Genomic DNA, 23,573 nt, shown 5'->3' on the forward strand with positions numbered 1-23,573 from the left:
AGCCTCCGGTCTCTCTCTAAGCCCCGCCCTCTCACCCAGGCCCCGCCTCCTCCGGCTCCCCCCCAACTCGGGGTGCCCGGAGCCACGACTAAGGAGCCGCTCTCTGGGCCCCACCCCCTCGCTCAGGCCCCGCCTCCGCCGCCTCCCGCCCAACCCTGGGTGCCTGGAGCCACGACTAAGCAGTCGCTCTCTGGGCCCCGCCCCTTTCCCGGGCTCAGGCGCGCGGCCGCAGGAGGCGGGGGCGCGGGACCGCGCGTGCGCTTGCCCGCCTCCCCCGCGGTGCGCATGCGCTTTGCTCGCGTGCGCTCACGGGAGAGGATGGCTGGGCCCGCGCCGGGCGCCATAATGGACGAGGACTACTTCGGGAGCGCGGCCGAGTGGGGCGACGAGGCGGACGGTGGCCAGGTGAGGGGGAACGCCGGGCGCCCCCGACGAGGACTGTTGGTCTCCGTCGCCGGCGGGCCGGCCCCGCCCCCGCCGCGGCCGGCCCCGCGGTCGCCGTGTGGTTCAAGCACAGCGTGCCCCGCCCCCTCCCCGCCCCGGAGCGCGCCCCCTGCGCCCCCGGAGCGCCCGGCGCCCGCCTTTGCACCCAGGCCAGCTGGGCCCGCCCAGAGTGCCGAGGCCTCTCTGGGCCTCGGTTCCCTCCTCTGCAAACGAGTTGGGGCGGGGCCGGGCCAGGGGGGCCAGGAGGACCCCTCCCCGGTGTCTGGGCCTCAGCGGTGTTGACCACCCGGTCGTGACCCGAGGGGCCCGCTGACCACTCCCCTGGGGCCCCCCTTAGTGCCAGGCGCCGGTGCTTCCTGGCCCCCAGAGGCGGGTAGGGCGCAAATTCTAAGTCTTGGGCGCGGAGCCCCAAGTTTGAACAACTCAGATCTTTGAAAAAGTCCCAAGTCAGCATGGTGAGGGGAAGAGTGGGACTCTGGTCTCTCTTCCACGTGTGTTGATGTTTGTAAACCATACTTTCCAGTGCTTTGGGCTGATTCAGTCAGTCCTTGGGCGAGGTGACACCCAAAGGATCTTCCATGGTTGACTGGAGGGTTTGGGTATGGAGGCTGAGGAGGCGTGGTCCCCACCGTCCCCACCTCCCCCCGAAACCAGGTTGGAAAATCAGAGCTGGGGGCACCAGCTCTGCCAGTGTGGCCCAAGCTTCCTGTAATCTGAAAACCCGCCCCAGGCGTGTGTTCCAAGCGCAGCTTCTCAGGTCCCTCCTGGGGGGACCGTACAGCTGGCTTGGAGGGGAGCCTGGGGGTTTGCTTGTTAACAGGGGCCAACGTCAGGAGTGGAAGTACTGAACTCACATTTTGAAGGAAGAGGGGACGCAGTGGGGTGTGCGCCATTGGGAGGGGGGCAGGGGTGCAGGGAGGGCCTCGGAGCAGAGGTCCAGAGATGCAAAGATGGGTGTTGTGTGCCTGGCTGAAAGGAGGCCTGTGTGGTGAGCTGCCCGGTGGACGCGGTGGCAGGAGGTTCTGCAAGGCAACACGTTCTGAAGGGCCTTTGATGGCTGCTGACAAGTGTGACTTGTTCAGGAGTTTGGGGCAGGGAGTGAAACCACAAGATTTGTGTGTTTGGAGGCTCTCAGGGTGGATGGAGGCAGATGTAGCCGAGAGCCTGTGCCGACTAGGCGCTTCCCCGCGTTATCTCCTTCCACTCCTGGGCTTTGGAGTCGGGGGTTCATCTGCTCATTTTGTAAATGAGGAAAGTGAGGCAAAAAGCACGAGGGACCTGCTCAAGGCCGTGAAGCTAGTAAATGGAAGGATGGGGATCCAATCCAGGTCCTTTCCTCTCCACTGCCACTTGATCGAACTGCTGGGCCACCAGCGTGATGGCTTCACGCGTCCTGTTCAAAATGTCCTGTTACTTGACACATTGAACCTTCAAGTTACAGAGCGTCACAGCTGAGGCATAGCAAAGGGCCGGCTAGACCCGTGCCCTCCCTTTGTAGCCTGATAGTCCGGTTAATGCCCTCGCTTAGGCCGCTAGGAATGGCAGGAGGTTGGGGAACTTTAATCGTGATCAAAATTGAGCGCACTGGCCCTCATAGGCTCTCGGTGATGAGAGGGGTTCACTTCATGTTCATTCTCACTGCTTGGAGGAGGAAGAGGAAGTCAAGAAAACGGGTGACATGAGCTGGCTTTTGAAAGATGGTGGTAGGTCAATTTCTGTGACACAATTCTGTTCACTCAATGCCACGTTACTGTATTTGAGAGGCAGGAAGATTGCAGAGGCTACAGTGGTACTAGATCCAGATGCTAGAAGCCCAGAGCTGCTGAAATGCAGAGTTCAGTCTGGCTTCCGCTTGCAGGTGGGGACTGGCAAGGGGTGAGACTGGCCGGGTGACCCACGAAAGGTTCAAGTCGTGCTAGAGGTTGGATTTCTTTTCTGCAGGAGACTGGGAACTTGAAGCAAGAGAGAGATGTGGGATTTGTGGTTTATGAAGACTGTTGGGGCATCCGTACGGAAGACGACTGAAAGGAAGGAGTGAGACTGAGCCATTAGGGGTTCAGTAGGGGTTGTTGCTATTGCAAGTGATGCACAAAGTAAGGAATGGCAGAGATGGGAAGGAGGGCCAGATTGGGTAGATGTGTGGGAGACAGAATTGGTAGGTCTTTGTGATGGGGTGTGGGGGTGGAGTGAGGGAGCAGAAACTGAGGGTGACTCCTAGCTTTCTGGGTTTGGGGTAGATGATGGAATCCTTTACTAAAATACAGGTTGTAGGAAGATCTGTTGAGGGGTCACGAGTTTGGAGAACTAGTGGGCATCAGGATGGAAATGAGAATAGGCTGCTGACACTTGAGTCTGGAGCTCGAGAGAGAGATCAGGCTAAATTCTACATTTATGAACAGGGAGATGGCATTACGCAAGAGAAGATGTGGAAGAGTATAGATCCCAGGGAAGAATCCTAATAATACAGACACCCAGGGCTGAGTCTCAGGGGGAAGGCCAGCCTTCCTTCACAGCCTTGCTCGTGGCTCCCCAGACAAGGAAGGTCTGAGAGAAGACCCCCAGTCTGCAGAGACAGGACCTGTTTCCAAATCAGTATCTGCAGAATGTTAGTCTAGACCAGGCGTGGGCAGATTTTTCTTGAAAGGGCCAGATAGTAAATATTTTAGGCTCTGCAGGTCCCTGTCACAACTGCTTACTCTCCTGTTACAGGGGAAAGCAGCCATGGACAAAACGTAAAATTAAATTTTTTTAATGGGTATGGCTGGGTTCTAATAAAGCTTTATTTACAAAAACAGAAGGATGGGATTTGGCCCTGAGCCGTAGTTTGCTGATTCCTGGTCCAGGTCTTACCCCATTATGTCAGTCACCTGGAGGTTGGTCTCCTGGTTTGTGAAGTCCTTTGGCAGAAAAAGCGGTATCTTGTCTTATATGGCCCAGGTGTCCTGGTGACAAGTACGGTGCTCAGTACAGAGCAAGTGTTAACAAAGCATCTGCTTGTTCATTGGGATGTCAGCGTTCGTGCTGGACGGACCTTGACGTCCTCACATCACCACCCAGCTTTGTTCTGAGATTCGGTGACTTGCCCAAGATTTTTTCTGCCCAGAACAGGGACTAGTCTCCAGCCAGGCCTGCCGATGCAAGGCGAGTCTGTGACCTTCACTTTCTAACAGTGTATTGATGGCTTCTGCCTTCAGGAATCGCTTCATCAGCCTTTGTTGGAGGGAAGCATTAAAGGGCACATATGAAATAGTCGTGAACATGATAACTAGTATCTATTGAATTCTTCCTAAATGTCAGGTACTCTGCTCAGTTCTTCCAGAAATTAGATTACGGAGTCCTTACAACAGACGGATGGGAGCAGTCACTATTATTACCTTTAATAGAGGAGGAAACGGCCACCCCGCCAGCTTAGGTGACTTGTGTGGCCACTGTGCACACGTGTGCCCGGGTGAGGGCACGGCACAAGTCCATCCATTTTCGTAGCTGCCCCTTACTTGTCCCGCCCACTTCGTGAGACTTGTCATGGAAGCTGACGAAATGATGTATATGTGATACTTTCAAAAGGGACAGGGTGATGCGGATTGAAGGTGAGATTATGGGATACTTGTGTTAATGAAAACATCGCTTGGCTGTTTTCCCCCAGCAGGAGGATGATTATGGAGAGGGAGAAGATGATGCGGAGGTCCAGCAAGAATGCCTCCATAAATTCTCTACCCGGGATTATATAATGGAGCCCTCCATCTTTAACACTCTGAAGAGGTGTGTGAGAAAAGGCACTGGTATGGGGAGGAGGCTGGGGGCAACTCAGAGATCCGGAGGACAGGGTGCGAAAGTGAGAGTAATGTGGTCTTGGAACGGAAGGCTGTTAGTCCCCCCCCCTCCTTTAAAAATCTGAATATCCTGGCTCTCTTGTCATGGATCCCCATGCCCATCTACATTCATTTGAGTGCCATGGCTTTTCTGTTACTTTTTCTAGGTATTTTCAGGCAGGAGGGTCTCCGGAGAACGTTATCCAACTCTTATCTGAGAACTACACGGCCGTGGCCCAGACCGTGAACCTGCTGGCTGAGTGGCTCATTCAGACAGGTGCTTTGTGGGTGGCCCCCATCCTGGCTGGCCACTTCCCCTGCCTGCCTTTCTTACAGACCTTTGCATCGCTACAACGCTGGCGAATTGGAAAGGCCTTGTTTGCTTTCCTGGTTTTTAAGACTTCTGTAGGTCGGAGCTGAGCTTCTTAACCATCTTCATCTGCTTGATTCTCATCTTTGATTCAATAATTGAGGCTTACAGATAGCCTGCGAATGTGATTCTCATTGAGCTGTTTGCCCTACCATGTTGTAGAATTACGGGATTATACAGCGTGTATATGTTCAGTGTGTCATTTTTAAGAGATCTGTTATAGCCAGCGTAATTGATGGATAACGTAGGACTGGGTATGATTATGGCTTTTAGTTAATATGATCGAGGCAGAGCCTGCAAGTCCACCGAGCCAGGTGAGAACGACAGCAGGGGGTCGCTCTGCCCGGGAGGCAGGGGGCTCATTGCTGCCGCAGCACTGAGAGACGGTGTGCCTCTTGTGGCTGCCCTCTGCTCTCTCCCGCCGTGGAGGGTCTGTCTCTCCATCCTCCCGCCTGTCCGTGTTGGCATTTGTCCTTGTCCTTACCAATGCTGCCAAGATGCCCTGCTCCTTTCTGTGTAGGCAGACATCCTGTGTGTTCCGCCCTGTGCTCCTTTCTGAGTCTTACCATTGAATATGTAAGAAACGGTAATTTTTATGAAACGTCCCAGCTTCCAAGTGGTCAGAAGCAGTTCTGTGGTCCTGGATTCACACGCAGACTTCCGACCTGTCTACTTTTCCTAAAGCAGAGCAACGGGCCGATGGCTTGCCTTTTCCCACCTGGTTATTTTCATTTTCTTGCAGGTGTTGAACCCGTGCAGGTCCAGGAAACGGTGGAAAATCACTTGAAGAGTTTATTGATCAAACATTTTGACCCCCGCAAAGCAGATTCTATTTTCACTGAAGAAGGAGAGGTGAGGAGTCTGTCTTCGTTCTCTAATCCCTAGGATCTTTGGCTCGTTCCACGTATACAGTGGAGCGTGCTGTTACGTGAGTAATGTGAACAGTTGGGTCCTAAAATCAGGGTGTGAGACGAGCTGTGTGGTATCAGAGCTGCGCTCTCAGTGCTCTGCGCAGGGTGGGGAGCTCTCGCGAGCCAAGCGGCGCCCAGGCAGTGATCTGGGGAGGAGGAAGAGCAGACTAGCGCACAGGCTGATGGACTGTGCTAGTCGTCCAGGTGCCCCAGGGGGAAGACACCAGGAGGGGGTTCCGCGTGTGGGAGATGATGGAGTGTGTGGGTGAGGAGATGGGCAGGGGTGGGGGGCTGGGATGCAGATGGGGCTCCCGAAGGCGGGACGGAGGGAAGGAAGGTTGGGGGCGAAGAACCCTAGGTGACAGTGCTGTTTTCAGGAAGTTTCCGCAGTGTCAGTGGGGCGTCTTCGAACCACCTTCCCCTGTAACCGAGCCCCAGGTGTCCAGGGCACAGGCCTGCCCAAGGAGCCCTGCCACACTCAGTGGGTGGCTGGGAGTGTCCAGTGGGAAGCCTGGCCTTGGGACACATGGGAGGTGGACCCAGAGTCAGCCCTTGGGTCTGTTAGTCACACAGGAGGGGAGCTGTGGCCACCATACCTGGTGACGGACGAAACCGCTGAGCTCCTGGAGTCTTCTCCTGCCAGGGGCACGCAGACGATGAATGTGTGTCACTCGTGCGTCTGCTGCAGCCCCGCTCTCCGTGTGCCTCCCTAGACTCCTGTGTGTCTCCCAGAAGCACCTTCCCTGTTCTCTCGTGTGCAGCAGAGGCTTGCGGAAGCCGTGAGTGGGCCTTCAGGGCCCTAGCGCTGCGGCTTAGCCTCCCGGGTGGTGTCACCGGCTCTGGGGCTGCTTCCTCTGCCAGGACTGCAGGGCCGGGGCCGGATGCTCTCGGGGGCCCTTCCAGCTGGAGCGCCTGACGGCTGTTTACACACTATCATCTTCACTTAAGCCCGAGCTTGACCTTTTACGCTGCCGTCTGTCTGTCTGTCTGTCGGCAGACCCCGGCTTGGCTTGAACAAATGATCGCACACACCACATGGAGAGACCTGTTTTACAAACTGGCTGAAGCCCACCCAGACTGTTTGATGCTTAACTTCACCGTGAAGGTAGGAGGCGCCAGAGTCGTAGAGGTGGGAGTGCTGATGCGCGAGGGCTCGGCTGGGTGGCGAGGTGGTCTGTTTCTTCTGCAGCCTCATATTTGCTTTTCTTGCTAGGGTCTCCACCACTTCAGTAAGTCTGAACAGTTAGAAAGAAAACCATAGAATATATATCTGTGGGGTTTTTGGTTTTTCTGTTTTGTTTTTTAAAGAATTTGTTGTTAAGTAATGTCCACACCCAGTGTGGGGCTTGAACTTACAACCCTGAGATCGGGAGTCACATGCTCTGCTGACCAAGCCAGCCGGGCGCCCCCGTATCTGTGTTTTTGGATCCAACATGAACTGTGTTTCAGAATTTGGCAGGAACATACTTACAGAGTCTGGTTGTACTGAGAGGAATCTTTGAGAATGCCCAGTTTGGGGTGCCTGGTTGCCTCTTGGAGCGCGTGACTCTCGATCTCAGGGTCATGAGTTCAAGCCCCACATTGGGCTCAGAGATTACTTTAAAAAAAAAAAAAAAGAGAGAGAAAGAATGCCTGGTTTGTCTCCTTCATGTGACACAGGAAGAAACCAAGACAGGATGGTTAGTCTGGGCCACAGTCCTGGTCAGTGGCAAGGCCAGGATTGGAATAAAGGTCTGAGAGCTGAGAGCAGCCTTTGCCCGGCCCCTCACCGCAAACACCGCAGGCAAGCTTGTGGGGTGCGCTCACTGCCCGTCGACGCTCTGTTCGGTTTCTTGTTTTTGTCTTATAGCTTATTTCTGATGCGGGGTACCAAGGGGAGATAACCAGCGTATCCACAGCCTGCCAGCAGCTGGAGGTCTTCTCCAGAGTACTCCGTACCTCTCTAGCTACGATTTTGGATGGAGGAGAGGAAAACCTTGAAAAAAATCTCCCTGAGTTTGCCGTAAGTCCTTTATTTTGTGTATCTCAGACTAGAAGGAGGCTGCTTTGAGCCATGCCCATTCAGACATGAATGAAATGCTTCTTCCCTGTGGACAGAATGCAGGTCAGAAGACCTGTCCCAGCACAGCTAGTTTGCATACGGAGAGGTTGGGGGTCTGGCTCTTTTGCCAACGTTTGTCAGTGCTGCAATTGTGAAGCCCCAAACTCTCTTCCCTGCAATTTTCCAGAAAATGGTATGCCACGGGGAGCACACGTACCTGTTTGCCCAGGCCATGATGTCAGTGCTGGCCCAGGAGGAGCAGGGGGGCTCCGCCGTGCGCAGGATCGCCCAGGAGGTGCAGCGCTTCGCCCAGGAGAAGTGAGGGCCGTGTTGTTGCCAGCCCTGGTCCTAACTCAGTGCTCCCCACGAAATTCTCCCCACGCTCCCCTTGCCCTTCCTCCACAACCAGAGACTCGGGGTCCTCCTGTTTTGACAGATAAACTTCCTTTTACCTAGTACAGCTGGGAAAGTCGGGGTAATTTTCAGTAGCTGTAGAGAGCTTGCTTTCTGAAGTTTGGCTTTGATGAGTATTTTGCAAAGTAATTGATGATTGTTTAATTCACTGAATTTGTGAACTTGTATTCTCATTTACTAGGATTCATCAGTAGCCAATAATGGTGGTCCTGAAATAGTTACCCAGTAGTCTCACTGTTATGCTGTAGTCTGTATCTTATAGAACTAAATGAGCCCTCATGAGCTTTATTCTCCAGTAACGGAGTATTAATAACACATTAAAAGTGTGGCTCCTTTTGGAAAGTCTGTGAGCTGCGTCCAGTCTTTCTTTCCCAGTTAGCTCTAAAGGCTGTTTTTATGGGTTGGTCAGGTTCCTGGTGAATGACAGAAATACAAGAAACAGAGGGACCCAGACGTTCCCAAGTGTTCAGGATGAAAAAAGGAAGAGGCAGAGGAAGAAGGAGAGGGCAGAGCAGGGCAGGGCACCGCCTTCTTAACAATGGGATATATGCTTTTGTTCATCAAGAGGTCATGATGCCAGTCAGATCACACTAGCACTGGGCACAGCTGCCTCCTATCCCAGGGCCTGTCAGGCCCTTGGGGCTATGTTGTCCAAAGGAGCCCTGAATCCTGCCGACATCACAGTCCTGTTCAAGATGTTTACAAGCATGGACCCGCCTCCTGTTGAACTCGTGAGTTGCTTTCATTTTAGTAATAAGCTGGGGTACCCGCCATGCCAATAGGAAGGGTTATTTTGCAAAGCCTCTGTTTCTCTTAAGTCCCTGAGTACAAATCAGTGTTGAAACATTTCTGTTCTTTTCCTCATCCTTCCCCATCACATCCTCAGCCCTCGCACACATGGACACCTGCTGGTTGAGCATGGGAGGGTGGGTGTGAGTGGGCATGCCCCCACTGCTTCCATAAGTGTATGTGGACTTACCGGACCTCTCTTGCATGCATTCCTTTCCAATGGCGCCGTGTGTCCCTCAGATCCGGGTGCCGGCCTTCTTGGGCCTGTTCATGCAGTCGCTGTTCAAGCCTGGGGCCAGAATCAACCAGGACCACAAGCACAAGTACATCCATATCTTGGCCTATGCGGCAAGCGTCGTTGAGACCTGGAAAAAGGTACTGTCAGTTCTGAGAATTCCTGGGCTTTTCAGGAGGCAAGGAGCTTCGTCTCTGGTATTATTTGGGAATTTGGGCTATAAGAAGTGATGAGCCACTTGGGACAGAAACATCTCTTCTAGTGCTCATGCATGAAATAGTCAAAGTGCTAAGTTTTCAAGGAAATGTGCACAGCGTCTGTAACATGTGTTCAGACCAGAATGGAAAGTGCAGCCAGAGAAACCGAGCAGGTCTCCCTCAGCCCCAGGCCCCACCTCCCTGGCTTGTTTCTGGAAGCCGGCTGACCGTGGAGTGTGGTGGCTGAGTTGACTCGTGACTCCAGGGATGGGAAGGGGTCTGCGGGGAGAGGTGGCCAGTAGCAGATCACCCCCCGCCCCCCTGCAAAGCGACACACGCCATCGGGATTCACGGGCTCGTGTGTGTGTTCTCAGAACAAGCGTGTGGGCATCAACAAGGACGAGCTGAAGTCCACGTCCAAAGCCGTGGAGACTGTTCACAACTTGTGCTGTAACGAGAACAAAGGGGCCTCGGAACTGGTGGCGGAGCTGAGCACGCTTTACCAGTGCATCAGGTGAGCAAAATCCAGCCCGTTCAGACTGGATCCTTCTGGAGGGAGTGGTCTGGGTTTTCATTTTACTAAAAGCTCAAAAAAAAAAAAAAAAATTAAATAAAAAAAAGCTTCAGAGATACTTACTGATTTTATGTATTTTTTTAAAAAGGTGTATAGGTCTGTATATTGGTCTGTTTTAGCAGCATGAGTAATTGTCAGGTGCTTCCCTGCCAGAAGTCTGTTCGTAAATTAGCCCCAGAAAAAGGAAGACCCACCAGAATTACAAAAACTGCTTGGAAAGAAAGGGTCTGTTTACAGTACACGTTAGGCTGACCAGGTATTGCTTAGCTGAAAGGGACTTGTGACCGTAGCGGTGGTACGAGCGCACACGGTGGTTAGAAGAGCTCACAGATAGGGCGAGCCCTTGGGTATTGGAGTCTCTCCCCTGGTGATTTGTGCTCGGGACAAGGAAAGAGTTCGCTAAACAGAACTTCAACCCAATCCGAGCTCCCTGAGTGTTTTGCATCAATGGTCTTGTCCTTCTCTACCAATAAAGTGGGGGCACCTGGGAGGCTCAGTTGGTTAAGGGACTGCCTTTGGCTCAGGTCATGATCCTGGAGTCCTGGGATCAAGTCCCACATCAGGCTCCTGCTCGGCAGGGAGTCTGCTGCTCCCTCTGATCCCCGCCCCTTCTCATTCTCTCTCTCTTTTTTTCAAATAAAATCTTAAAAAAAAGCCCAGTAAAGTGGTTTGAAGCCAGCCGGTAAGGGAGCTGGGGTTCTCGTATGGTGTCGAGAGGATGCTGCCTCGGCAGACTGTCTCACGACAAGCATCTCCCTGGCCGGGCGTATGGGCAGTGACTTGCTGGGATACACGGCCTGGCGGTGGTTTTTTAAACCTGCCCAGCCATTTAGTGTTGGTGTTTTTTGTTTTTTGGGATTTTTGTTTGTTTGTTTTAAACTCCATGTAGAGGAAGCATTGTGCCTTACTTGTGCCTCTAGGTTTCCAGTGGTAGCCATGGGTGTGCTGAAGTGGGTGGACTGGACCGTGTCTGAGCCCAGGTACTTCCAGCTGCAGACCGACCACACCCCGGTGCACCTGGCCTTGCTGGACGAGGTAGGAGGGCCGCGGGGCTTGGGGCAGCCGTCTGTGTGTCTCTTGTCCTGTTCGGGCCCATCCTGCCCGGACGTCTGCTGAGTACAGCAGCTGCTCTGTGCAGGGCCGGCCGCGTCCGGCCGCGTTCTGCCCTCCACGAGGATTTTCCTCTTAGGGAACTAGTCTTATTAGCTCCATAGATTTCCACTTGTCCGCAAGGGCTTTGAAAGGCTGCGGAATGGTGTAGCAGCCGGCGGGGCCCCGGGCTGGGTGCTGAGGCCGCTGTCGCAGGCCCCCACCAGGAGCCGGCTGGGACCGGGCTGCGGGTGCTCCGCACTGAGGGGAGCCTGGAGCTGCGGGCGCAGGGCTCAGTGCGGCTCCCCCCGGCGCCTCCAGATCAGCACCTGCCACCAGCTCCTGCACCCGCAGGTGCTGCAGCTGCTCGTGAAGCTTTTTGAGACGGAGCACTCCCAGCTGGACGTGATGGAGCAGGTGAGCCGGCCGCCCCGGGCGTCGCGGAGGCTGGGCCAGGGCCCGCCCTGACGGCCCGTCCGCCCCGCTCTCCTAGCTTGAGTTGAAGAAGACCCTGTTGGACAGGATGGTTCACCTGCTGAGTCGAGGTCATGTACTTCCTGTTGTCAGTTACATCCGCAAGTGCCTGGAGAAGCTGGACACTGACATCTCGCTCATTCGCTACTTTGTAACGGAGGTCAGCAGCGGGCCTTTTGTTTCGGGTTCCATACCTTTAACACGAGCTGTGCCTTTGGGCTTAAATTTAGTTCATTTTGTCCCTGACTCTGAGAACTGTGCTTTCTGGTCATCGTGCTGATCGGGGTGATTAGATACCAGCCCCTCCCGCCTGCAGGAGCCATTTCCTATGTTTTACCTCCATAATCACCTGGCCGTCTTAGTGCTGGAGACCCTCTTGTCACCGGGAAGCGGAAGGGGTGGGGAGGGAAGGTGGTTCTTCCAAACTCATTGCCATTTCATCAGGTGTTGGTGGGACCATGCTCAGAGGCTGTGCGGGGAGTGAGCCAGTGTTCTCTCCTCCTAGGTGCTGGATGTCATCGCTCCTCCGTACACCTCTGACTTTGTGCAGCTTTTCCTCCCCATCTTGGAAAACGACAGCATTGCCGGGACCATTAAAACGGAAGGTGAACATGACCCGGTGACAGAATTCATAGGTAGGATTGCCATGCGTGGCTCTTTGCTACCACTTTCCCGGTTGTTCACCTTGTTTCTAACCCTGTGCCTGTTGTCCTTTTGTCTGTGAAAGCTCACTGCAAGTCCAACTTCATCCTCGTGAACTAATTTTGACTGTCGTCCCGAGCTGACCCAGAATGTTCCGGGAGCCCAGCGGCGGGAAAGCTCTTCCAGAAGCTCTTGCTGAAGAGGCCAGTCCACATCGTGGGACTGGGCTGTGGAGGGAGGAGCTGGGTGTTCATACGGTGGCTAGTGCAGATGGCTCCCCTGAGTCGGAGCTGCCCCCGCACCCCACTGACCGCGCTCCTCGCCCCCAGCACAGGAGCTGGGTCCCTCCTGCGGTGGCGGGAAGCTCAGAACCTGAGATCTGTAGAGGAACCACCTTCCCTGGTGACTCTTCTCACAAGAACTGTTAATTGATCTTTTATTGGCATTGTCGTAATTTTCCAAGAATAAATTAAAAAGCCTTTCTCTGGATTGGCAGGTGGCGGTCCTGGTATCATTACTCTCGTGTGTAAATAAGGCACACACAGGCTCTCCTCTGGGGGGTCACATACTTTATTCATCACTTGGGCAATCTCCAACGGCCGTCTTCTCCCTCCACCCCCACCACTGATCCCAAGGCAACATAAGAACTGGAGAGAAGTCCGTCCTTCTGCACCACATCACGGACCACAGCTGCCAGACCGAAAACACCCTATGGGATGGAGGAGCTTGGCAGTCACATCGTTACGGCCTCGCGGATCACACCGTGGCCAGGCGGACACTCTGGGGCAGGGCAGTGGCCGGCACGGGGCTCTCAGCCATCCCGCTGCAGACTCCCAGGAGTGCGCTCCTGGCCGGTGCCGCGGCAGGCTGTGTGCCGACAGGCGCCCCTTCTCGGCACACAGGGCCACGACCAGCTGTCAGACACGTTTGATGCCAGTCCCCAGTCCCTTCAGACCGTGGTGGAACCAACCCAGTGCCCAGAGCGACAGGACCCCCTGATTATGGTTCACGATAACACTGCTCTTCTGGGGAGACCTGTCCCTTAAACGATGGGGTCCCCAAACGTACAGGAGTCCTCAACAGCGAGGTTGTAACTGGCGCCCTGCCCATCTTTATAGGTGCTGGTCACAATCCTCATCCAGCCGTGCTCCCCCTGTGGGAAGAGGGGTCACACGTTAGCTGTCCACCCCCGTCTCCCGCGGCTCCAGCCGTCCACACGCACGCTGACCCTCCGCCCTCACAGCCTCAGGCCTGACGCCTGCTCAGCTGCTCCTGTCCCTGTGTGGGACCCAACTCAGAAATACCTCCTGTGAAATACTTTTACTTGGTTTAATATTTAACAAGCAGGGTGCCCGGCCCTATAAGCCAGAGGCAAATGAGTGTAGCCAGAATGCGGACTCTTCGGGCCAGCTGACTTGACTACCTGCAAATATCCCCGGTGTCTAGTCCTCTCATCAGGAATACAGACATTTTATCACTTCAACATTAATCACTCTCCCCCACTTCAGAGTAGTGAATTTCTGTGTTTCAAGCCGTTAATGGTTAATACTGAGTCTTAGAAATGAATATTCTGGCAATTAATTTATCTCCCCCAGACTTGCAACCCAACTCAAAAGTATTTCTGAAAAAACTCAACACTGTTAGGAGAGCCGAGACTGACAGCAGAAAGGACGAGACAGTTGCAAAGCAACACTGGAGCTGAACTGAAAGTTCCAGAACAGCCACTCCGCAGCCAGGGCGGGGGCCCCCAGGAGACACTTGGCAGTGTCTGCAGACACTGTTGGTAGCCACGGGGTGGGGGGGGGAGTGGGGGGGACAGGGAGGAGCCACTGGCGCCAGACGGCTACACACACCGTGACCTCTAGGATGGTGACAGCCGCCCTCCCTGCCCCCGATGTCACCAGCGCTGCCCGTGGGCTGGCGTGAGCAGTCCGTTTGCTCGGGGCCATGGTTCTCGACTAGAAAGCCAGTAAAAACTGGGGATTGGTGGGAGGGGGGTATCAGCGAACATCTTACCCACGGTTCCCCCCACGAATTCCGGACAACCCAGTACTCCGTGCCATCGCTGACGCCCCAGCCGACCACAGAAATGACGTGGTTTATGTAGGCCTGATCCTGGTACTCTGCGTAGATGCCTCCCGTGTACTTCACCATCTTCTCCGTGGCCATGATACCGCAGCTGAGCGCGAGGCGTTGAAGGGTTAGCACCTTGGTGGGGAGAACTTAGCCCCTGACTGACAGTCCTGGGGGGCCGCCTGGGACCGTGCGTGGGGACCATCCTGCCTGAACTCACGCTGTCCTTCCCTCATGCGTGTGTGTGTGTCTGTGTGTGTGTGTGGTATAAGTGTGCCACCCTTGCTACCGTCCAGTGAGTGTCAGCTTTCCTGCAGACGCTGAAGCCGCGCCAGGAAAGGGGCCTCAGGGACCCGGCCGCAGCCCCCCCCGCACACCCTTTACCTGATGGGGCCATTGGCATAGATTTCCGCCATCATCTTCTCCCTGCCGGAGAGGGAGCCGTAGTCACCCACTTTCCAGAGCGTGTAGTTCTGGATGTAGTGGCACTCCTTAAATTCCGTGCATGTTCCACACTGGTTGAACTTGTTGCATTCTGGGGGGACAGCAGGCAAAGTCCGCATGAGGCCACTGTCACAAAGACCCACGTCCCAACCCTCTCTCCACTTGGCCCATTTCTTTTTTTTTAAGGTTTTACTTATTTGTCAGAGCAGAAGCAGGCAGAGACAGAGAGAGAAGCAGGCTCCCCTCTGAGCAAGGAGTCCGACATGGGACCCTTATCCCAGGACCCCGGGATCACAACCCGAGCCGAAGGCAGCTGCTCAACTGAGCCACCCAGGCGTCCCCGCCGATGTCACTAACAGCAATCATCTCGCCATCGGGGGCTGCCAAAGGGCGCTCTGTCCGGCTGTGAGACGGTTGTGAAGAGCCCTTCCCCCCGCAGGAAAGACAGACACACAGCAATGGGCACCTAGTAGGCACTCAAAAGTTAGCTTCCTTTTTTTCCTTTAAAGGCCAAGAACGGGTCTTTTCACAAGACTCCATAGCTGAAAAGAGTGTAATTACTAGCTTTCAAGAAGATAATGGTATTGCTGCCTAGTGAACAGGCCAATACATTTAGAGAAAAAAAAAATAAGCATTTTTCTCTTTTTTAATGTGGGGAGGTATTAAGAATTAGGCTAAAAAGGGCGGGGGTGCCTTGGGTGGCTCAGTCAGTTAAGTGGCTGCCTTTGGCTCAGGTCATGTTCTTGGTTCTCGGATCGAGCCCTGCATCAGGCTCTCTGCTCAGCAGGAAGCCTGCTTCTCCCTCTCCCTCAGTCTGCCCCTCTGCCTACTTGTGCTCTCTCTGTCAAATAAATAAAATCTTTAAGAAAAAAAAGGGGGGGAGGCTCTTAGTTCTGTAAGACCCCAGCATCCCCTGCATCCTTCCCAGGCCCTTGACATCCCCCATCCTGCCTTTTTATCACTCTTGGGGTACCGACTTGTTACAATTTCCCATCTGTCCAGAGTCCGCCCCCAGGACATCAGACTCCTTAAGGACGAAGCTGCTGGTTTCATTTGTCCCTGGGACACCAAATGCCCTGTGCCCAATACAACTGGAAAGGGATGGCTATGTGGCCACATTTGCTGATACGGAGGCAAGACCGTGTATTGCCAACAGCCATTTGCTCAGTCGCACCTGGTCCTGTCACATGGGTTCCAGGGGTTCTAGGCCGGACGAGACTAGTGCAGGTCAAGGCATGGCCCCGGGGACCACCTGATTCCCAGTTCTGCAGAGACTTCCCCTTCATCTGGCCTCTCCTTGCTTCTCTGACCCTCGTTGTGTTTACCACTTCAACAAGACTCACCCAACCAGTCTGGGGGAATTCTCTCTGGCTGGCCAGTATGGTCTAGAGGCAAGGCGGGGGCACCCTGTGGGTGTGTGATGGCGCCCAGAGCCTGCTCGGGCGTTGAGAAGGCACAGGGGGCTGTTGGAGCTCAGCCTTCGGTAGAAGGAGAGAGTGGGGGTGAAGAGCCCCCTGAGCTCCGGTTCCTCCAACACTGCTCTCGATGGCCCATGGGGCTCACCCCAGCTCTCTGCTCTGGCCAAGAGGGCACTCAGACAGGGACAGGTGCCTTCAAACTGCCAATTATGGGTTTGGGGTTTGGACTTTCTTTCCTTTGGTTTCTAAGGGGAGCAGCCTAGAAGGACTGTGCCAACTCCCAAGACTCCAGGCCAGGGCTCTGCTGGCCCACACAGAACCTCCACTCCAAGTGCACCCACACGTGCGCGGCCCAGGCTGGGCGGCAGGCCGATCCCGGGTTCCAGCCGCGCTCGGAGGCTTCCATCTACCTAGCTGCTGGCCCGCCGTCCTCACCCACTCCTAGAAAATGTGCTCTTGCCTTGACGAGGGCCCATTTTGGGAAAGCACCGAAATGCCAGCATGGTAGAACCCAAATGCCATGGCCGGTGCTGGCCACAGGGGGCACAAGGCTGGAGACACCCCCTCCGAGTCTCCGGCCGGACTTCCCAACGAGGACTGCAGGCTCCGCACCTGCCTGCTCTCCCTGCCCCACTGGGGGCGGCGGCTCCAACCTCTATCCGGCTCTCCCCCTGCCCCCCAGCCCCACTTTCCCCCGGAGGAGGACGTGCGGGACGGGCAGGGCCTACCCTGGTCCTTAGCCTGGTAGTTGTTGCAGGTCTCGTCCGGGATGCCGTGCTCGTGGGCGTACCTCCACACCGGCAGGTCGTTGCCCCCGCCGCAGGAGCCCGCGTCGGCGCAGTCGAGGACGTGCTGCACGGACAGCAGGGTGGAGGGCCACGCCCCCTTTCTCTTGATGTTGATCCGGTCTGCGAGGACAGCAACCGCGCCTGGTCAGCCCACCTGCCCGCCCGGCCGGGGCTTCGACCCAGGCTTGGGAGTCTCGGCGCTCCAGGGGCCTCCCCGGCCCCTCCAGGCACAGGTATGTCTGCCTACCCTGCCTGCCTGGCTGCCACGAGGGCAGGGCTGGGTCTGTCTGTCCAGCTGCACGTGCCCAGGAAGCACCTGCAGAAGAGCCGGCAGGACGAGAGCTGCGGGTCCAAAGACCAAGCCAGAAACAGGACGGTCCTGGCTCCTGGGGCACGCCCCACACCAGCAGCACCCCCCGGCTCCCCCAACTCGCCCACGTCCTGGCGGGGGTGCTCCAGATGCCGGTGCTCCTGTGGCTCCACTCCTGCTTCTCTGACCAGCCCTCCCCCCACGCCCGGCCCGGCCTTCTGGAACACCCCAGCAATCCCAGCAAGGCCCCTGCCACCCGCTGCACCTTCCTCCCTGTCTCCTGGCCGCTCCTTGGCCTAGAAAGCCCCTTCCTGCAGACACCCCTTTGCTGGCTGCAGGTCACCAGCCTCCGCACCCCCCATACCCACACCTCTCAGGCCCTCCCCAGCTGTACTGACACCTTGTCACCTGCTAAGCCCGCCCCCCCCGAGAGTTCCCCGTGTTCCTTTCCTGCAGCGCTCGGTCCCAGCCGCAGCTCTCATGCCTACAGCAGGTGCTCAGCACGTATCAGTGGCCCCACTGAGGGCACAAACAGCTCTGGCTGCTGACTCCCTCCCCCGGAGGTCGCTTCCATGGCAGCTTCCCCAAGGGAGGATCTCCACACTCACGCCCTACTCCGCACAAGGCCTGGCACCAGCCCCTTCTCCCACAGCCATCTCCAAACACTTCACCTCCACTGGTCCAGGTCTCCCTACGCGCTGTGGCCACACAGGGTGTCCCCCCATCCTGGGAGATGCTTGCTGACATGCTGACCACAGGCCCCTGCTGCCTGGCTCTCTCAGGGGCCCACAGTGACCCCTCTCACCTCGCCCAGCCCCTCACCCCCAAACTTCACTGGAAAACTCAATGACAGGCCCCTCCTCTCTCCACCGGCCAACGGGCTTTCTGGGTCCCCACCCCACCTCCTGGGACGACAGGTGGCCTGATCCTGCCCCCAACCCTAGGCCCACGTGGACCCAGGTCTCTCTCTCCCACATCAGCACTTGCACACACGTGCGGGCCTGCGAGCCTGGAAACAGCAGCAAAGAGCCCCTGCACGTCCCACATGCACCCTCGTCCCGACACGGGAGTTGTCCGCTGCGTAGTGAGGCTCCCGACAGCCCTCCGGTTCTCCGTTCCCAGCCCCGTTCTCCCTGAGGCCCAGCCCACCTCACTGGCCTCCACTCTCCTCCCACGAAGCTGCCAGCGCTGACCCCTGCTTCCCCAACCAGGGCTCCTCCGCCCACTCCTCCCCCCAAGCAGCGGCGGGCAGTGGGGCCACTCCATCCCCCGGAAGCACGTCCTGCTCTGGGCTCCTGGGGCGCATCTGCCCTCGGATGCCCCATGCCTCTGGGGAGCCCACTCCCCACCCTCTGCTGGCCTCCCGGTCCACGGCTGAATCACGTATCCAATCCCTGCCCCACCCAGCCACCGAGGGTCTAATACACTCCTTACGTGGCCCGAACACAAGGGACGCCCCTCCACACCCATCCCGTTCCCGCTCCGCTCCGCTCTGCCACGCATGAGGCCGTTCCCCACGCCGGCACCTGGCGCCCAGTGAGACCGTCAGAGCCTTGAGGCACAGGGTCCCAACACTGGATAGGGGCCAGCTTACAGGGGCTCTCGTAGGTGAGGTGAGCATTCTGGGTTTTACCTGCCCGAAATCTCAAGAGGGTTCCAAGCGGAACAGCAGCGCACTCCGACCTGGGGTTCAGCAGGCTGCGTCCAGCGGAGGGGATGGTGGGGGGCGAGGGAGTGAGCGGAGCAGGCAGGGCGGGGCCAGGTGCGGGAGCCAGGGCTCCAGAGTGGGGGTGCAGCGACGGGGCTGCAGAACACACTTGGAAGGCACAGCTGACCCGGTCTGGCCCAGGATTGCCTCAGGGGCAAAGGCGAGGCTTCTGTGTGGGTCCTGGGAAGGCTGGGGTCCTGACTTGCTGAACCCAGCAAGGGCGGAAAGCCTGGGGTTTGAGGAGTCAGGTGTCCGAGTAGAGGGAGAGCGGGCAGCTGGTGGAAAGGCGGGGTGCCCCTGAAGGCCAAGTCCGGGGGACCCTGACGCACAGAAGTACAACTAGGAGGGTGAGGAGTGGGCACAGCGATGGGGGGACAGCCCGGAGGCAGGAGGAGACCCCGGTGCTGAGAGAAAGGGCCGAGAAAGCGTGTCACAGACAGATGAGGGAGCACAGGTGCTGAGGCCGAGGCCTTCGGGGGACCACTGCCCTGTTCGCGGGGCAGCCCCCGCAGGTGATCTTGGCAGGATGGTGCCCACAGAGCGGGAGGGGGAGCAAGGCTGGAGTGGGCTCAAGGAGGGAAGAAGGGGCTGCAGACACCCTCCCAGGAGTCCAGCTGGAGGGGGCGCAGGCTTGAAGGCCCCCCCACACTTGTTCACAGTGACACCCGGGGCCCAGCACAGGGCACGGGGCCAGGGGTTTGGGTGCCGGACACCCGGGGACAGGACGGAAGGCGAGCTGGGAGCAGCTGCGTCAGGTGGCAGCTGGGCCACTGCCCGTGGAAGTCCCCTCTCAGGGGCATCTTTTTTCTCAGGGAAAGAGGAAGCAGGGCCCTGCTGCTCGGGGAGAAAGAGGTTCGAGGAGAAAGAGGAGAGAAGCAGTTGTCTGCCCAAGAGAGAGTCCATTCCAGAAACGCGGGAGGGCTGACCATCCAGAAAGGGAACAAGGTCCGGGCCCGCCCTCTTGACCTTCTCGGCCTTTCCCTCCATCCCCCACCCTTAGGGATGCCACAAAGGCCCTCTTTCAGTTCCTCACTGTGAGCGCCATGCCTGGCCCAGCCTGTGCCCTGACCCTCTGTCTCAAGGCTTGCCCACACCCCGTCAGCCCGCCGGGCCCGAGGTCTCCCAGTGGCTTCGGTGGTTCAGTCTCTAACTCCACACCCTTCAGGGACCCCAGTCCATCTGCATCTCAGGCAGCCGGCATCCCCAGCCTCCCTCAAGGGCTCTCACACCATAAAATGGGGGCCTCAGTCTGCTTATCAGTCCCTAAGGGGAGACCCCACTGGGCACCCCAGCTACAGCTGGCCACTCCTCGAGTCCAGACCCCACCCTCTGCTCAACCTAAAGGCAGTCCAAAAGAGGTCCTGGCCCAAAGTCCAGCCCCCTGGGTTATACCTCCCATCGTGGCCAAGTCTCCTGACCCCCTGGCCAGGAACCTCAGCTCTCTCGTCTACAAAATTGGAACAGTCACAGGGCAGCTCAGAGGCTTCTACAGAGACACCCTGTTCTTAACCCACTTCACGTGACGACACCAGGCCTGCCCAGTGAGCTACCCACCAGGGAAGAGGCAGTGGGCCCCTGCCCTCCTGGGGCCAGATTCCCAGAGAGTCCCTTCTGCACTGCACAGCCAGTGCCTCTGCAGACTCCGGGACCCCTGGGCAGCCACTGGAGATGGCAGAGCCCCTCCCCTACGCTACCAGGCCAGCTTGGGACTGATCGAAGGCCTGAGCCTGGGTGACGTCTCTCCTCCGTCCTCTCCCAAGGCCTCCCCTCACTGTGGCCAGACGGCTCAGGGCCAGATGAGAAAACCAGCCAGCCTTGCTCAGTATCCCACGCCCAGGACGGGCCTGCAGCTCACATATGAAGTGCTGCTGGAAAGCAGTTTCACTTACTTGAGCACATCCCTGGCCGGGGGGTGGGGTGAGTGAGTCTGGATTTCTGTTTTGATCCCAAATGCAGGGGGGAGGGGGTCACAAGCTCTGGGGACAGAAAAGGCACCCACGAGCCACATTATCACCAGGCGTCAGGTCCCAAGCAGGCCCACCCTGTGTGATGGAAACAGGATCGTGCTTCTATCAGTCACTCTGGCCTTCCCTGCCTGGGGAGGAGCGGCAGGGGGCACAGGTCAGCTCCCCGAGGCCTGACCGGCTCAGACACCTCCCACCGCATGCCCAGTCCCGGCTCAGAAACTCCCCGCACAGAATCACAGCCGCGGTGGCCTCCTGTGCTGCCCAGGAGGCCGTCCGGACCGGCCTTGGCAGCCCACAATCAGGAGGGGCTGCGGACCCCAGCCTACCCGCCATGGCACTGGTGCTGCCGTGGGCCCAGCAGGAGCCACAGTACTGGGGGATATGCTGGTTCCTGGTGGCACTGGCGTAGTTGACCCCGTTCACGTTGCGCCAGTCCCAGCTCTTGGGCAGGTCGGATGGGGACAGGTACTCGTGTGGCCGGGGGTAGGTCCTGGGAAGAGATCAGCACCAACACAATCAGTGCCCACTCCCTTCCCCCAAGATGAGGGCGGGGGATGAGCGGGGGAATCACCAGGGGAGCCCAGCTCCATGGGAGACCACCCCCCAGGACGTGAAGGAGGCAGGGCACCCCCAAATGCAGGAACCACACTGCTCCCCCAGCAACGCCCCAAAGGCCCCAGGCCAGGCTGGTCCAACCCGGCGAACGTAAAGAAGAGTGCCCCCCAACACAGCGGCCCGATTTGACCCTCAAAGGTCAAGGGAGGCAGGGCGGCGCCAGGCTCCTGGAGCCCCGGGGAGGAGGCAGGGCCCCCAGGAGCCCCCAGTGGGGCCGACCCGCCCGCAGCCCACCTGCGCCCCAGCCCCGACAGCTGGTCCCCCCGCAGGGGCAGGCGGCAGCCCCGGCCCGGGCGGAAGTAGGGCCCGGCCCGCGCGGCGGCCAGCGGCACGAGCAGCACCAGCAGCAGCGGCCCGGACGGCGCCATGGCTCCCCGCCCGCCGGCCTCGCGCTGCGCCCGCCCCGCCCCGCCCGGGCCTTAAGGTGGCCGCGCCCGGTGACCCACCCCCGGGGCGGAGCCGGCCGCGGGCCGTGACCCTGACCCCGCCCGCCGCCCGCGCAGTGCACCTGCTGGCCGGCCGCCCCGCCCTGGAGGTCCCCGGCCCCGGCCTGGCTTTCTGGGCCCCATTTCCCCAAGGCCCAGGCGCTTCCTGGAGGGGGACTCACCCGCCGCAGCGCGGGAAGGGGGGACCCGTCTAGAAAAGGCCGCTCAGGGAGGATTTCATGGCTCATAAATAATTGTTTCTACATTCCAACCCCCAAGATGCTTGAAAAGCTTTCCCGCTAACAAAATACGTCATGGGCAAAAGGGGAACCAAAAGCAGAAGTGGGTCCCCCAGGCCTTGGTCTTATGACTTGACAGTGTCTCCCTCCCTCCCTCTTGCTCCTCGTGAGGGGCAGTCACCCGTGCAGGCTGGACACAGCCTCCTTCTTCCTGGAAGGCAAGGTCCAGGCATTGGGTTCCAGGGTCCTCACAAGCGTGGGGTCCTCAAATGACCTTGCTCCGCTCTCCACTGAGTGAATGGGCATTCGCGCCTTCCTGCGGCCCCTCCTCTGCCTGAGCCAAGCTGGCAATCCGGAATGCAAAGGCCCATGGGCTCCCTGCCATTTCCATGAGCACCTCGGGAGGGCTGAGAAGGCCCCAGGACCCCAGCGGTGCTGAGAGGCCGGTCTGGCAAAGACCTGGCCCTGCTTTACCAGTCCAGAAATGTAGTCCTGCTCCTGAAGGGCCAAGGAAACACTCAAGTTTGAGCTGGGTGTGGGGGGGCGGGGCGGGGTGAAGTGGGGGGGGCACTAAATCCAGGCCCGCAGAGGTGGATTTGCCCCATCAGGTGCCCCTGGCCTGGCCTCAGAACCTTTTGCTCTGCTCTGGGTGTGAGATATGTGGACAGACTTCCCCTTCCACATCATGTCAACTAAGGTGAGTCAGGTCACCCATGTGGGGAAGGAAGCCATGGCTGACCCTCTCATGTCCCCGGTGGGGTCTCCCTGAAAGGAGGACTTCTGGTTCCCACTGAAGAAGAAGCTAAAAGCCCATCCTTGCTTGAGAACAGAGTGGTGACAACACCACGGGTGACAAATATTGTTGCAGAGCCTCCTGGACCCCCAGACTGTCACGGTCCAGACGGTGCAAAGGCCAGTCAGGTGTTCTACAACAAGGCAAACAGAGGGATGGGGAGGGCTCACTCAGCACTTCCCCTGCAATGGCTGGGCTGTGAGGTCCAAGGCCACATCCCTAATATTGGGGGGGAAATGTGCTGACTTACAAGTTTTTCCACCGCAGGGGCCGAGGGCGGGTCACCTAACGGCCACTCTGGCATGAAGCGCATTCAGAGCTGAAGGTAGTTGACACCCTGAGGGCTCAAGAGAGACTTTGTCCCTCCCCCAACTCCACAGAAGGAGCTAAATAAGGTCTTTCCCAGAATGAGGGTTATTAGCAGAGATCAACTTTATCTGAACGATCCATCTGTGGGGCAGGAGAGTCGTCTAGTGACCAGACACCTGCTCTTCTTAGCGCCCCGTCGTTGTCTCAAGTGCCGGACCCCTGTCCCCTTCCCCTGCATTAGGATGTCCCATTTGCCTTTGAATGGGGACAGGAATTCTCGCCCCCCACCCCGGACACAACTCACACAGCCACTGGGAGAACTGGCTGTTCTGAAGATGCCCTGGGCGCCCCCCACCCCCAGCCCTGTGCTCAGAAGGCCCCAGGCTCAGCACCCACGCTGGCCTGCCCCAGGCCCACATTCTCAGCTTGTTCCAGGCCCTGCAGATTCTTTGCTGGGCTTGACTGATCCTTAGGCTGCTGCGGCCTGGGGTCAGA

At 57.7% G+C, this 23,573-nt stretch overlaps 2 protein-coding genes across 4 annotated transcripts; one reads left to right on the forward strand and one right to left on the reverse strand.

Annotated features, from left to right (window-relative positions):
• The first annotated feature begins 261 nt into the window (after nt 1–261).
• Nucleotides 262–12,490, forward strand: NELFCD (negative elongation factor complex member C/D). Of its 3 annotated transcripts, none has more exons than XM_047744844.1 (15): nt 262–405; nt 4,088–4,203; nt 4,421–4,530; nt 5,366–5,475; nt 6,532–6,639; nt 7,384–7,536; nt 7,763–7,893; nt 8,555–8,720; nt 9,019–9,153; nt 9,585–9,724; nt 10,705–10,819; nt 11,195–11,290; nt 11,367–11,507; nt 11,853–11,982; nt 12,075–12,490. In XM_047744844.1, the coding sequence occupies exons 1-15, from the start codon at nt 286–288 to the stop codon at nt 12,107–12,109; spliced, it is 1,806 nt and encodes a 601-aa protein (XP_047600800.1). In that variant the 5' UTR covers nt 262–285; the 3' UTR covers nt 12,110–12,490. The 3 variants fall into 3 exon arrangements, with proteins under 3 accessions (XP_047600800.1, XP_047600802.1, XP_047600801.1); XM_047744846.1 differs by having other exon boundaries at nt 11,228–11,290; XM_047744845.1 differs by having other exon boundaries at nt 285–405; nt 4,091–4,203.
• Nucleotides 12,491–12,541: 51 nt separating this feature from the next.
• CTSZ (cathepsin Z) lies at nt 12,542–21,714 on the reverse strand. The gene is made up of 6 exons (XM_047744847.1): nt 21,547–21,714; nt 21,024–21,187; nt 16,653–16,832; nt 14,447–14,597; nt 14,006–14,168; nt 12,542–13,142 (listed from the first exon to the last, which is right to left on the reverse strand). Exons 1-6 carry the CDS (start codon nt 21,678–21,680, stop codon nt 13,032–13,034), a joined length of 903 nt encoding a protein of 300 aa, XP_047600803.1. The 5' UTR covers nt 21,681–21,714; the 3' UTR covers nt 12,542–13,031.
• Between the last annotated feature and the right edge of the window lie 1,859 nt (nt 21,715–23,573).

Source organism: Lutra lutra, chromosome 9, assembly GCF_902655055.1.
Source record: "Lutra lutra chromosome 9, mLutLut1.2, whole genome shotgun sequence".
NCBI lineage: Eukaryota > Metazoa > Chordata > Mammalia > Carnivora > Mustelidae > Lutra > Lutra lutra.